Genomic DNA, 15,663 nt, shown 5'->3' on the forward strand with positions numbered 1-15,663 from the left:
TAACAGAGTCGCCACTAACATATTTATCCTGAAAAGGAAGGGAATGCCAGCAAACCACAAAACAAAACAACGGTCTCACGACCAGAGAAAAAGGGTAAGGGAGTCGGTTACGCGAGGGGAAGGTGTTAGCACCCCTCGCGCCCATCGTACTCGATGGTATCCACGCCTGTGTCTAAAACTATGGGTGTGTAAGCAAACTACGCTAATCTGGACTAAAATGAATGCAGAATGTAGGGAAAATAAAGGATTATGCTCGCACGGGCCCTACCCCGCTGCCTACGTATCTGTTTTGCAGAATCAGAGCTACCGTAGCTCGGCTAACTAATTTCTGTTTGTTTTGTGTTTTTTAGGTGAACAAGTTACATTCACACTCCGCTGCTCGACCTTTGGAGACTTATGCTGGGAATGGAGCGGAAATAACAAGCTCTTAAGAAAAGAAAATCAAAGAGTGTGGTTTGTGTTTTAAAGAATGCATGAGGAAGACCTAAGCTAAAGGGGGAAAGCTTGCTACCTAATGTTATCATACAAAGGGTACAAGTCTAAGCTAAGCTATCAACCTACGAGGGAAAAGGCAAAAGCACACAATGAGCACACAAACGAGCATCCGCTCGTAAAGCAAACAAACCAACGGTACTGACCGAATGGTAGAAAAGCGGTCCCGCCATAGCCAAGGGGAGCAGCTCAACCCAAGTCAACCAAGCATTAGACCTCGTGAAAATGATCGGGCCATAGACAAGAGGGCGGACCCCTCTCAGCAACCAAGCCATCACGGATCATAAAGGAAAACGGTGCGTGCGTACACCGAGCATCAACGTCGAGCGACGCGAGCTATAGAAAAGGCGGGGGTCCGGCTGCATGAACCCTTTTCCTGACATACTCGATAACAAGATCTTGTGCTGGTTCAGAAGCGAGCCACGCGTAGCGTGCGCATACTGAACAGACTCGATGAGACTAGGCGGGGGTTGATTGCTAACCCTTTCCGCATGCCTTCCATGAGGACTTAACGGAGTGCCATATAGGACTTATTACACCGTGACTCCCTGCCGCAAAGCACAAATGTAAACACACCAACAAAAACAGAGCCTCTTTCGAGGACTTGGCCAGATGCATGTCTAGGTCCTACTTCTCATGTTATAGGATGATGCGAGAAAGCAATAAAGTGCAAGAGAAATAAAATGAAACGGGAGACAATACCGAACGGATAGCAAATCCGCAATGAGCTAGCAAGCGTAAGCAGAGAAGTCCAAAATACTTCGCGTAAGCTAGCATCAAGCAAAGCAAGTCAGAAAGCGTCGTCGTGAAAATAGATCACAAGCGACATGTGGCACGCGTCGAGCATAACCACATAAGCAACCTACAAGAGAACACAAGCCAGATAATGCAGGAATATACATCTCAATGAATGAGAGATCAGATGAATCCCGTCGGGAAGAAATTCGTATCCCACAAATAAAGTGGAACACGAAGTAAGTCGAATCGCAATCGAAGGCTCTCTCGAAGTACCTCGCACATCTCAACAACCAAATCAGTAATAACAAGGAAGCATGCACCGACCATAGAAAATAATAGCAAATAAATTCTAAATGAATTCTAAAAGAAAAGCTAGCAAGATTAAATTGTTTTCATGACATTTTTATCTCAAAGTAAACGAACAAAACTATGTATAAAACAATTAAAGTCTAACAAGCAAAATATCACATGTTTTTGGTTATTTTTTATCATCTAAAACAAATATAGGAAACAAAAATCTAATTCTAACTAGAAAAGAATACATGTTTTTATTTATTTTTTTATCATGCAAAATTATTGAATTCATAGCATTTTTATTAACTACGAGAAGTAAGAAACAAAACTAGTTAGAACAATTACATCTAATGTAAAAAATATGTAGACAGGGGGGTGAAAGTCTGAAATTAATGGTGCAGCATGGGTGAGGGCGCAGGCCTAGGGAGTATGACCCAAACAGATTATTGTAAGTCAGATCTTTGTTATGCCAAAAAGGTTGTGATGTTGGGCTAGCAAAGGGGTGTGAATAGCGCGCAATTCGGCCCAAAGTATGGTCCATGGATTCACTTCAGATTCTTGTTAATATTAACTTCAGATTAATGCACACTAATGTCAATTAATTAGGCTAATCAACACGTTAATCAAAAGAAATGTCAAAAGAGGATTTAGGGTTTTTCTAACTTGTGACTATGGAGCTTCTCTGAACAAGTCCTTCTTCTTTACACTCATGAACAAACTCAGCAACGCCGTAACGATCCTCTCCGATCATCATCGCCACCATGAGCAAAATAAGACGCCGATACCCTCCTCATCTCACCTCTTGCCTCGGTCCTCTCATCCTCCTTTCTCCAATTTCGACGGCGCAAATGGAGATCTCAACATTCCCCGATGAAGAGCAAATCCCCGGCCACCGTCACCTTCGAATCAAGTCTCTATCTCCGATGTAAACCTCCGCCTCTCACTCTCCGTCTCTATTCGCGATGAATTTTGTTTTAGATGCTTACCACCGGAGATCGTTGTTACTGGCGAAGATGATGTTGCGTATTGGATTGCGATGCGTGGCAATGATGAAGGTGGATGCGATGAACGAATTTTGTTCGTGAAGATTACACAGAGAACGATGATTTGCCGTGAGATGATGAAGATGATGATCGATGATGCAGAAGCGTTGTTGTTCAGAATTCTGCAACAACTCGATGAAACTTGTTGCGAAGAGATGACGAATTTCTCCCGTTTGTGAACCACTTCTTCTTCTTTTCATTTTGCGGTCTTTCGTTTCATTTCTGAACTTCGATTTCCTCTGCGTGCTCCGTTGTCACGGTTGTTGTTGCAACGTGAGAGGTGATTGAAGATGATGAAAATGATGCGAAGCGTTGTTGTTACGTTGAATTTGGATGATAGAGATTCAAGTTGCGATGAAGACTTGGTGGTGAAGATTGAGAGGTTGAAGATGCGTGATGAGTCTGTGTTTGCAGATGAAGATTGTTGATGATTATTGAAGAGTCCAGAATCCAGAAACGGTTATGGAGAGAGGATGAAGGTTTTGTGAACCGAGAGAATCAATCTTCCCCGCAAAAGTTTGATACCTTTCTGTTATCGATTTTCTTTTCTCAGTTCATTACAAGTGAGTGAATGGTGATTGAAGAGATTCTGAGAGATAACTTTTCCTGAGGTTTCTTGGAGAATGTCAATGATGAAAAGCTTCTGTAAGGATTCTTGAAGATGGTGGAAGAAGCGTGAATCTAGAGAGAGAGGTAAAGTTTGTTACGTTTTTGTCGCAATTTTCTGTTATCAATCCTTTTTTTCTGATTATCTATTTCACTTCTCTTTTCTGTTAGTCGTGATTGAATCGGAGAATCAATTTTGAATGGTGGAACTGATTTCTTCTTGCAATGTTTCGGTTACCCCATCTTGGAATTGTTGGAATTACCGAATCGGCTTTTATCAGTCTTGGCTGTAGGTCGGTTTCTTTTTGGTTTATTTCTGATTGATGCAGGTCCGATTTTCCATATCAAGTGCAGGGATTTTTGTGGCGGTTTGATTTAACCATTCCTCATTGTTTTTGTGTGGTTGCAGGCTTGAGTTGAATCTGGTAATGAAGCAAGTTCGGGGACGGAACGCAGCATAGAAGCATAGAAGCATTGCATTGATGAAATTCTAGACTTTCAGAAATAGGAGCCTCATGTACTAGTATTTTTTGTATGATTTTTTGTAATTGATTTGTAATGGGCTGGGCCTTGTAGACATGTAATGTATTGGACTTGTAATATGGATTGGATTTGGGTGATTTTTGTAGTGAATTTTGAATGGGCTTTGAATAAAAGAACATGGCTTTTGAATATTATGATGACTTTTTGATCTTGTAGATCGCATTCCAAACAAACCACAATGAATTCCAATCTCAGCATACTTTAAAGAACCGGGATCAAATCTTCGAATTATAACGAACCCAAAACATCACTTGAATGAATTATACTTCAAAGAAATCTGAACTCAATTAATGAACCAAATTACTTGCATTAAAAATGACAAACAAAAGCCTTGGTCGCCACTTTATTTCTTTATGTCATGATTCATATTTGAACTTCAATCCAGTATAACAACAATGCCTTAAAGAATCCTCGAAGCACATGAGATCTGAAACGCATAAGAACATCTTGACATGAAATTCAATGAAACCCAGTTGAATTAACGATTGCGTACACCACGCCTAAGAAACTCTTTATTAATTTTCTTGATTTTTGAGAGACAAAATAAACGTCTTTGATAACTTATAGCACAAAGAAAGAGGGCAAATTTTGGGGTGCAACAAATGTAAACAAATTCTAAGAGTATTACAATGCTTCTGAAAAGCTATAATCACAGCTGTGATATTTCTCTTAAAGTTTAAGCTTAAGTCTCACTAAAATATTACAACAGCAATGTAGTGAGCTTGGTGATGAAGTTTGAGAGCTTTTGAATTTGACAGCGTTTCAGTTTAATGCGCAAGTGTTGTATTGAGCTTCTCATCAGAACTTCATATTTATAGGCGTTTGAGAAGATGACCGTTGGGAGCATGTAATGCTTTGCGTATTCCGTACAGCATTACATTTAATGTTTCACTCTTTTGTCAACTACCTCGAGCCTTGTTTCCGCTGTGTCTACTGACGTTGCCTTTAATAGCTTCTAACGTTCCTTTTGTCAGTCAGCGTAGCCTGCCAGTCTAGTACTTGCTTCTGATCTGATGTTTGTGTAAACAACGTTTGAATGTCATCAGAGTCAAACAGCTTGGTGCAGAGCATCTTCTTGTCTTCTGACCTTGAAGTGCTTCTGAGCGTGATACCATGAGAACTTCAGTGCTTCTGCTTCTGATCTCAAGTTCTTCTGATGCTTCCATAGACCCATGTTCTGATTCCGCTTGACCATCTTCTGATGTCTTGTCAGACCATGTTTTGATGTTGCATGCTGAACCTTCTGAGTCAGTGCTTCTTGCGCTGATTTTGTGCATACTCTTTATATAATTCCTGAAACGGAAATTGCATAGTATTAGAGTACCACATTGTCTTATACAAAATTCATATCCTTGTTATCATCAAAACTAAGAATATTGATCAGAACAAATCTTGTTCTAACAAGTAAGAGGCAGATTCTTCTTCACCATCTACAGTTGCCATGAACGCTATATTTGCTTGCTCATCTTCAGAGTCAGACTCTTGATTAGAGGAATTTGAGTCATCCCAAGAAGCCATCATACCTTTCTTCTTCTCAAATCTTTTTTTGGGCTTTTCTCTCTGAAGCTTAGGACATTCATTCTTGAAGTGTCCTGGTTCTTTGCATTCATAACACATTATGCGTTTCTTTCCAGATCTTCTATTTCCTGGAGATTCTCCATTTTCACCTTTCTTGAAGCTTTTAAATCTTCTTTGCTTGTTTTTCCATAGTTGATTTACTCTTCTAGAAAGAAGAGACAGCTCATCTTCTTCTTCAAACTTTGAGTCGTCAGATCTTTCTTCTTTAGCCTGAAAAGCATTAGTACAATTTTTATTACTAGATTTTAAAGCAATAGATTTACCTTTCCTTTGAGGTTCATTTGCGTCAAGTTCAATTTCATGAATCCTTAGAGCGCTTATGAGCTCTTCAAGGGATACTTCGTTCAGATTCTTAGCTATCTTGAAAGCTGTAACCATTAGTCCCCATCTTCTGGGCAAACTTCTGATTATTTTCTTGACATGATCAGCTTTAGTGTAGCCTTTGTCTAGAACTCTTAGTCCAGCTGTCAGAGTCTGGAATCTAGAAAACATTGCTTCAATATTTTCATCATCTTCCATCTTGAAAGCCCCATACTTCTGGATGAAAGCCAGAGCTTTGTTCTCCTTGACTTGAGCATTCCCTTCATGAGTCATTTTCAAATATTCAAACATCTCATGAGTTGTTTCCCTGTTAGTTATCTTTTCATACTCAGCATGAGATATAGCATTTAACAATATGGTTCTTGCTTTATGATGATTTTTGAAATCTTTCTTTTGTGTATCACTCATAGCTTGTCTGCTGATTTTGACTCCACCAGTTTCCGGATGTTTGTAACCATCAAACACCAAGTCTCATAGGTCACCATCTTGACATAGAAATTAGCTCTCTAGCCTATCTTTCCAATATTCAAAAGTTTCACCATCAAAGACTGGTGGTCTGTTGAATCCATTGAAGTTATTGCTACCATTGTTGTTTTGTTCCGTAGTGGTTGGTACTGGAGCTGCCATTTGCGTGTTTTTCTCCTGAATCTTTTGTCTAACACTGTTAAGTGTTTGCACCTAGAACCAAGTCGCTCTGATGCCAATTGAAGGAGTGAAAAACACTTAGAAATGGGGGATTGAATAAGGGTTGTTTCTTTTTGGCAAATAAAAATAATGAACACAATTATTTTTATCCTGGTTCGTTTGAACTCAAACTACCTCCAGTCCACCCTCACAGGTGATTTACCTCCACTGAGGATTTAATCCACTAATAAAAAATGATTACAATGGTTCTCCACTTAGATCAACCTCTAAGTCTTCTTGAGTCTACAGATCACAACTTGATCACTCAAGGAAATTTCTTTTACAAAAATTATAATCAATATTACAGAGATAAAAATGCTTCTAAAAAGTTGTAATCACTAAGTGATTTTTCTCTTAAGCTTATGATCTAGAACTCACTAAATATACAAAAGTATGTGAGCTTGAGGATGAAGATGTTTGCTATGTTCAAGAACTTTGCATGAAAGAATGTTATGCGTTGTATATTGTAACCTTTCTCTTGGGCAGAACATAACCTTTTATAGGTGTTGAGAATGTGACCGTTGAACAGTTCTGCATTTAATGCTTTGCGTGTACAGTACATACTGCATTTAATGTTACATGATTTTGTTAACTACCTCGAGCCTTGCTTCAACTGCTTTTTCTGACTATGCCTTTTGTAGCCATGCTTCTAACGTTCATTTTTTCAGATAGACAGACTGGCCTATATAGCTTTTCATCATTTGCTTTCTTCTGGAATCAGACTTTGTGATTTGCTTTGTTCATCAGAGTTTCCAGCGTTTGGTGCACGTTAGAACTTCAGCACTTCAGACTATGGAAGTTTCTTTGAGCGTGAAACCTTTAGAGCTTCAGAGCTTGCTTCTAATAGCCATGTTCTGACAACTTCAAGACCATGTTCTGATGTAGCCATCCAGAACATCCGGGTCAGAGCATCTGAAAGATAAGATATTACATATTCTTTTACACTTTTCCTAAAATGGAAAACGTAATTTATTAGAGTACCACATTGTCTTATACAAAATTCATTTCTAATGTTATCATAAAAACTAGAAAATATGATCAGAACATTTCATGTTCTAACATTGTTAAAGCTTAACATTTTAAAAACTCGTTGAGTATTGTTAAAGCTAAACATCCAAAAAGATTTTGGTCAGTTGGCTCTTTTATTTTCCTTTTTAAGATGAACTACGAAAGCTCTGCTTTCCTATTGCACTTAAGGGGTATGTAGGCCTGAGATATGATATCTTACACAAAAACAGTTTTAATAACAATAATAATATTTTCAAAGAGGTTCCTATGGAGTACCATAGATGTGAGGGGTGCTTAAAACCTTCCCCTTGCATAACAAACCCCCCTTACCCAAATCTCTAATAAGTTTATTAGTTTTGATTTTAAAAAACTTGTGTGGGTTTTATTCGCTTTTTCTCTCATTTCCTTTGAAAACAATAAAACGCGGTGACGACTCTGTTTAAAACATATGAGCTAAGTCAATTCAATGGCTCTAGTCCCACAAATTTCACCGCTACACTTTCTAGGAAATTTCAAGAAAATATCCTAAAGTTTTCCCTAAACATGGATAGATATGCATGTATTATATCACGGGCTTTTAAAAATACACCCTAAGAAAAAGTTGTATGTGGATTTGATTTCAAAGACATAGTCTCTGAACTGCAACTACTCTTGTTAAATTTAAATCTTATTCAATATGCTAAGTTTCAAGTTTGTTAACACTTTTGTTGGTGTACTACTTTATAGAAGTGTTTGAAGCTCCTTATGAAAAAAAATTTAAATTCAAGTAAGGGATTTTTAGGATATTTGAAAACCATGTGTTTAGTATAAGTGTGGGACAGTGGATTGAAAAAATGTCTTCGAGTCCCACATTTGAGAACTTTCACATGATTCAAGTGTGTATATGTTGGAGTTAGTCTCCTTAGAGCATACACATCAATGGTAGTATTGTGTTGTAAAGCTACCATGTATCAGAAAATATTATTATTTAAAGTAAATTGGACCAATTTTTAAACCACCGATGTCAAAGAAAACCACCGTAGCTTGGAATATTTGTGAGACAAGTGGGACTCAATTTAGAGTTTTAAGTGAGTGGTATGGATGTTTGGAAAATTTAGTGAAATGATATAAGTGTAAAAAATATAATAAATTAAGTAGGATCCATTTATACCACTATTAGATAGCATGTATGTGGATGCTCTAAGGAAGTGATATCAATAATTAACACTACATGTGTGACCGCCGCCTTCCGACTAGCTCGATTTAGGATGTCGTCGGCTTGGCCTTGGTTTGGTGTAAATGGTGTACAGTCGGTATGACCAAACTTCTGCTTCACGTTTTTTCTTGTAAAGGTCAAATGATTTGGTTCGTACATTCATGGACTTGTATTAAATTTTTTAGTATAAATAGAGTTTCCCTCAGCTTTTTTTCTCGCACCAAAACTTTCAAGGTTTCTCTTTTCTCTCTATTTTATTCTGAATTTTCAAGGCTCTTTGTCCTCTTTTTACTCTTTATCTTTTTGAGTATTCCACTGTTGCCTTTGTATATATTTTCCTACGGATAAAAATTGTCTTCACAAAAATCTTTACGAAAATTAGTTGATTTTGAGAAGAAAAAAATTTTCGTTTAAGAAACTATTACAAGTGGTCTACGTATCATATTTTGATAATGTAATTCTATAACGGTTTCCATGGTTTTAAAAACCGTATATCCGCCATTCAAAAAAAAACCGTATATCCGAATTTTTTATTTTAAAAACTTTATAATTCACAGTGTCGCAATACATATTAAAAAAAAAAACTCATACTTTATTAATAGTAAAAAATTATTTTTGAAATTATTTTAAGAGTAATGCTATTTAGTACGAAGGAATTAGGAGAAGAAAGGCAAGAATGAACACATGTCACTATATTATAGGAAATTTTTTTAATTTCCTTTTTAATAGAAATCATGGGGGGTGATAATAATGAATGGTTGAAATTTATTCTTGCCTTTCTTGTTTTTATGTTTTCTTAACAATTAGCATTTTCCATTTAAATACGAAAACAACATTCTCATGTTACAAAAACAAATTTACTCAACCCCATTTCTGTCCCACAAACAGTGATGTGGCACTTTTTATAATAAAAAGTCATTAAAATATTTAAATAATAATAACCTTATTCTATTTATGTGATCCTGTAGATACATTTTTTCTTGTGTTTATTACCTTTTACACATGGAAAAATATTAGAGTAGCTTCTTGTACTTCCATTAATGTATGTTAAAAACCAGAGAAATTGATTAAGAGTATTATTTAATCTATTAAAACTATAATTTAATGACAGAAGTAACTCTCGAACCGGACTATATAAATGGTGATAAACTAAAAAAAAAAAACTATAATTTAATGGTATATTCAAATGTTTAATAAACTTGATCAACTAATGACATAAACAATACTTAATCAAATTTTATTTACATTCAATCAAACTCAAAATACTAAGGTTCATTCCCTTGGGAAAGGTTTGGTTAAAAACCAAACAAAAAAATCTACCAAAAGAATATAATTAAGGTTCATTCCCTTGGAAGAATATGTGATTCACTAGGAACTTCATCTTCAAACACCACCCAAACTTTGCTTATTTTGGTCTCTAGTGTCCATGAAAAAAGAGTTGGAATTGTTGGAAAATTTAAATCAACTTTCTCTTCATCTTGCTTTCTTTCTTTTGAAGTTACTTCCAACTCTATCTCCTTTGAACTATTGAAAAGACTTGAAATTTGAGGAAATTTTGAGTTACTTGATATAGAGACATTTGAAGCTTCAACTTGATTTTGTTGACAACTAAAATTGTCTAATGCCATTATATGATTCATACTTATAATTTGAACAAAAGGGTATTCAAGATTCTTGTTTTCAACATACTTTTTACATGTTTGATACAAATCATGAAGCTTTTGACTTTGAATAGAGCCTTTCTTGAGTATTTCACAAGCTAAGTTTTTGGCTGATGATTCTAACTCAAAGAACATGTTAACAAGTGCTTCAATGCCTTCAGAATATGTCATGTAAACTTGAAAACTTTCTCTCAAAATATTGCTCATAGCAACATGAGCATGACTATGATGATTATGATGATGATTTGACCTTAAAATATCACATGGTGAAAATTCCAAAACCTTATCAATAAGAATTTGACATTTAGGCAATATTCTAAATGCCATATCAAAAGATTTCTCACCATATCTCCTAAATTCTAACCCTTTAGACATAATAGGTTCAAGTTTTCCACCTTGGTTTATGAGCCAACTCATTCTTTCTTCAAGATAAGATGCATACTTGTGTAAAAAACTAACCAAAGGGTCATAAAAATTCTTTGTAATACAACCATACCTTGTTATGGTGATTTGCAAATGACCAGAAACATGAGCTTTGCATAAATCTTGTTCGAATGTTCGGTTTCCGCCTCTAAGAAGTCTATGAATCAAAACAAGAGTCTTGAGAGCAACAAGGTTGTCTTTGGTTTTGCATAGACGGCGCGAAATTCTCTCGGCGAGAAAAGGGATTGAGCCTTTTGAGTTTGATACATGGAAAAGGATTTCATGCATGTATTTGTCATCAATTGTGTTATTGCCATGACTAGTTGCACGAAGAATTGCAATCTCTATGTTGGAAAAACCATCATGTTGTTGATGGTTATACATCATGGCTTTGCCAATTGAAGCTTGATCTTTCATTGTGCCAAGAGCTACACGAAGTTTGGTTTGTATATCTATTATAACCATTAGTATTTTTTCTTTTGGAGGAAAAGGAGAAGAAATTCAACTATGTTAGGAGACTAATCAATGGAAGAATTTGATGTGTAGAATTGAGAAAATGTAGGAGTGTGCACATATAAAGGTGTGGGGAGAAGAGTGAGAAAAAGAAAGGCCTTAATAAGAAAATTGAAGCATAGTACAACTAATAACAAGAATCAAATCTTTCATATTTTAAATGAAAGAATCTTACTTTGTATTATGGAAGAAAAAAAATTTAAATCTTTCAAAAGTTTCAGTTTTAAATTTTGCTATTTGTTTAACAATTTTTGTGTTGAATCAGTCTATACAGAATTTTAATCTTCTCTTAAATCAGATTCACATAAATAAACGGTAAAAATAATCTTTTTCAAATTAATTAGTTCTAAGATCAGATACCGAGATTTAAAAAAATTTATTTTTAACAATTCAATATATTATCTTTGAATTAATTAATCTAAAAATCAATCTCGTTGTCCATTAATAGATCGATTGACCTAACATAAATTATTTTCACATAGCAAAATTCGATAATTTTTATATAGTAAAATTCCCTACAAGGCCTAAAAATAATCAAGAAAAACTCGAAATAATTGTTAATGTAGAAAAGAAAATGGATCATGCAAAATAATTTTTTAACTGTTGTTTGTGTGACTAATGGATTAGCTGTGTACGAACCATATGCAAATTCTATTATGTGACTAAAATAGTTAATAATTGCTTATGGTATATGAAAAGGCAATAATACATGTGCAAAGTCAACGAGTATAATCAAAAAGCCTATCATTTTCTTTGTTCCTTTTGAAGTGACTAGAAATAGAAGATTAATGACAACATTTGTCAAAATTTACTTTCCTAATCATTTATTTCCTAACCACATAATTATAAAATTGTACTAAAAGAAGTAAAGTAATAGAGGATTCATTCTCACCAAAGATGCTTGTACAAACCTCTTTCACTAAAAATAGATATCATTGAGTTATTTGGAACTGTCTATTAATGTGTAAGCACCCCCTAATTAATGGGTATACCTTCTTTTTCTTTGTCGTCCATAGTAACATGAGAACAAATGGCATCTTGAACATTTGCAAAGTTGATGGAAATGTGACTATACTTACTAGTATGAATTTGAAGAATTTGGGGAAATAGTTAAAATCATGTAGCCATTATTTGAAACAATCCGTTTAAGTGAGCATATGCTTGCATGTTTAATGGTATATCCCTCCTACTTGAATTGGGACAACATATTAAGGATATTTTTTTCATGTTAATTGTATATCACTAATTTAAAGAAGTTAGCTTAGAATGGAGGTTGATGGCTATGGTTTGAATTGGAACTAGAGTGGCGTTTTTTCTGGGAGGAAGTGTTACTATTAGATTACTGTTATGTAGAAGTATGTTTTAAAATCTCATGTGATATTGAGAAGTTTTTCAGCAAGGAAGTTTGAATTTCGATTTTAGCATTGTTAGAAAATGTTTATTGCGAGGCAACGGAATGATACTGAAGTCGGCGGCAACGGATGCTGAGAAACGGTGGCGTGAGGTAGTGGTGATGTAGAGCTGCGGTCCGGCGGCAGCCAGAGTCAACAGAGGTTGGTAAGTGCGATAGTGGCGCCAGTTTGTGGATAGGGTTGGCAGCATGGCGAGGTTTGGGGCTTAGGCCACATACACTAGTGAACATAATCTACTAGGTTGTTTAGGGTCCAATTTAGGGGTGGCAAAATGGTCTGACCCATCAGACATGTCTGTTTTGTCTGCACTTTTTTGCAGGACGGACAAGGATTTTAGGCTCGCACCCTCTAATATTTATGTTCTGTCCCATTTTTCTGTGGGCTTTTGTGTGCACAGAAATTAACTTAAGTTTTTGCGGTTTTTAGCGTTAAAATGTGCAGTGCATGCGAGCCACCTTGCCCTGCTCTCATTTTTTGGCAGGGCAGATCAAGTTTTTAGGTTCCCGCCCTAACATATGCCCTCCCTAACCCACCTTATTTTTTGCAGGCTTTTGTGGAGCGGGCCTAAACAGGGGTGACATGCATGTTTGCCACTCCAATTCCGATTGAACTTTAGGGTTCCAAACATCTAAAAATGAGGTTTTGTGTCACTTTTATTAGTATGAGTGAAAAAATGTCGTATAATCTTAGTGAGAGAAACTTATAAAGACAACGGTCGAAATTCTTATGAGTCATTATTTTAATAATTGTCAGATCTTTGGGGTTATCTAAGGGAATTAGAAAACACTTCTTAGTAGATTGGCTTTGTGTGATTCACATGTTGATAGTTGGAGAGCTTGGAAAATATTTCAGAAAAAATTAGGATTTGTTTTTATGAACTTAAAAAGTTATTTTCTTATAACTCATCTTGTAATCTCTTATAATAACTTTTGAAGCATAGATGAAAAGGTATATGGCTACATTAAGTCAGATTTCAGTGGAGATCAAGACGAGAAGAAGAGTAATGCAAGCTACATATTCATGATCGAATGTACTCTAATCTCTTAGAGCTCAAGGAAGCAAAGTATTGTGGTTTTGTCATCATGTGAAGTTGAGTACGTAGATGCAACATATGCAGCATGTCAAGCAGCATGGATAGAGATGTTGCTCGAAGAGCTAAAGATTATGGAACCCAAGAAGATGGAGTTGTTTATCGACAACAAGTCAGCAATCTACTTGGCGAATCATCCAGTGTTTCACAGTCGAAGTAAACACATAGAGAGAAGATATCATTTTCTAAGGGATCATGTTAACAAAGGAAAACTTGAACTTGAGAGTTATAAGGCAAAATGGCAACTAACCGACATACTCACCAAACCCCTGAAGAAAATCAAGTTCGACGAGTTGAAGAGAAACATTGGGATGAGAAGCCTCAAGAAAATGAGTTAAGGAGTGTGTTAGAATTTGTAATTCAATGTTCTTTCGAAAGATAGTATTAAACAGTGTCGAAGTAGGCAATTGAAGTAGTAGGAGTCAACTGTATTGAAACTCGGAAAAGTAACGTATTTCCGACTTGATTCACATGCATTATTTATTTCCTTATTAAAGTGTTATGCTCGTATTTTGTGTGTATTTCAGGTATTTAACATGTAGGAGTTTTCGTGCGAGAAAACGAGACAAAATGGTAAAAACTGAAAGAAACTACCAAGTATGTGTTGTCATGGTGCTTTCCATGACGTGGCAGCAAAGGCGCCATCTGAAAAGACAAGAGAAGAAAGAATGATGTGGTTTTGGCTTCATGGCAGGTAGCTTGCCATGCCCATGGGGTCCGCCATGGACCTGAGGAATAAAAAAAAGGCCACTTTCACATGTTCTAGTGCATGATCTCCATAACTCATGGAAAGTGGCTTGCCATGACCATGGCGTGCGCCATGGATCTTAAATGCTGAAAATTAACAACACATTCAGACTTAGTTTTCTTCACTTCCACACTTTTCTCCACTTCCTCCTACATGATTTCAAACACCCAGTACGAATTGTAGCACTATAAATAGGATCTTAGAGTTTAATTTTAGAGGGTGCAAGATATTTAGAGTTAATTTTAAGCTGAAATTTTACTTTTGCAAAGCAGTTAATTTCTCACACTAAGGAATTGTTGCAAGTTAGAATCTGAATTTCATAATTTCCAGCTTGTATTTGGATCGTTTGCACTTTAATCTTGCCAGAATAATTTTTCTAGAATTTATTTCAAGAATTCTCTGTACCTGTTCGGTTCAGCTTCATATTCACTTCACGTATTATTTATAGGTTTCAATATTTACAATTTTTCGGTTTCAACCATGTCTAGCTAATTTTGCGGTACCGGAATGTAAGGACCGTCGTGCCGACGGTGCTCTAAGTAATCGTTGAAATTATGTTTAATATGGGACTATATTTGGTTAATTTGATTTTAATTTTAGTTCTGATTTGAAAGAAATACCATAGAGATATTGGTTCTGATTTGAAAGAACAAATTGGTATCTAACTTAAGTAATTAAATCAATTTTTCGATTAATAAAAACATGAAAAAACTTTATTAATAGATTAGGAAGAATTATCTTTTTTAAAAATAGTGATTTTAAAAACATAACCGGACACGCAAAAGCGGACGTTTATGCGCTTAAAATATGGTGTTGTGCGAGCGAACGCCGGCAACACTTTAAACTAATTTTTCTACATCAAACAACTTTTTCAATTAATTAAAAGTAATTAATTTCCAAAAAAAATTGCACCGTAACATTATTTATCGTGAAAGCGGGCAGTATACAGTATAGGCCTAACTCAATTTCGGCTGTGAGAAAGTGATCTGATCCTTAAAAATTAATTCTTTCTTTTGAAAGAAAATATTGTCTCATATTTAGTATAACTTAACGGTGTCCAGAGCACCAACGCTTGACGAGAGCCACGTTTCGGTCTCCATTTTTATATTAATTCTTAAAATTAGTTAGTTTTCGATCTTTTGCATTCAAAACTATTACTCATAGCCTTATATTTGCATAGTAACAATAGATAACGATACATTTGATTATTGGACAGAGTCAAATACAACATATAGTTGTTATGTCGAAGCATAACTTCTAGCTTTGTATTTTACACTTTGTATGTTTTGGGCTTTGGTCAATTTGTAGAGTTTT

At 35.6% G+C, this 15,663-nt stretch overlaps 1 protein-coding gene across 1 annotated transcript; it reads right to left on the reverse strand.

Annotated features, from left to right (window-relative positions):
• Window positions 1-9,683: 9,683 nt before the first annotated feature.
• On the reverse strand, window positions 9,684-11,152 carry LOC131647654 (putative clathrin assembly protein At1g33340). The gene has a single exon (XM_058917523.1). It carries the CDS (start codon window positions 11,049-11,051, stop codon window positions 9,843-9,845), a length of 1,209 nt encoding a protein of 402 aa, XP_058773506.1. The 5' UTR covers window positions 11,052-11,152; the 3' UTR covers window positions 9,684-9,842.
• Between the last annotated feature and the right edge of the window lie 4,511 nt (window positions 11,153-15,663).

This window comes from Vicia villosa, linkage group LG2 (genome assembly GCF_029867415.1).
Source record: "Vicia villosa cultivar HV-30 ecotype Madison, WI linkage group LG2, Vvil1.0, whole genome shotgun sequence".
In the NCBI taxonomy this organism is placed as follows: domain Eukaryota; kingdom Viridiplantae; phylum Streptophyta; class Magnoliopsida; order Fabales; family Fabaceae; genus Vicia; species Vicia villosa.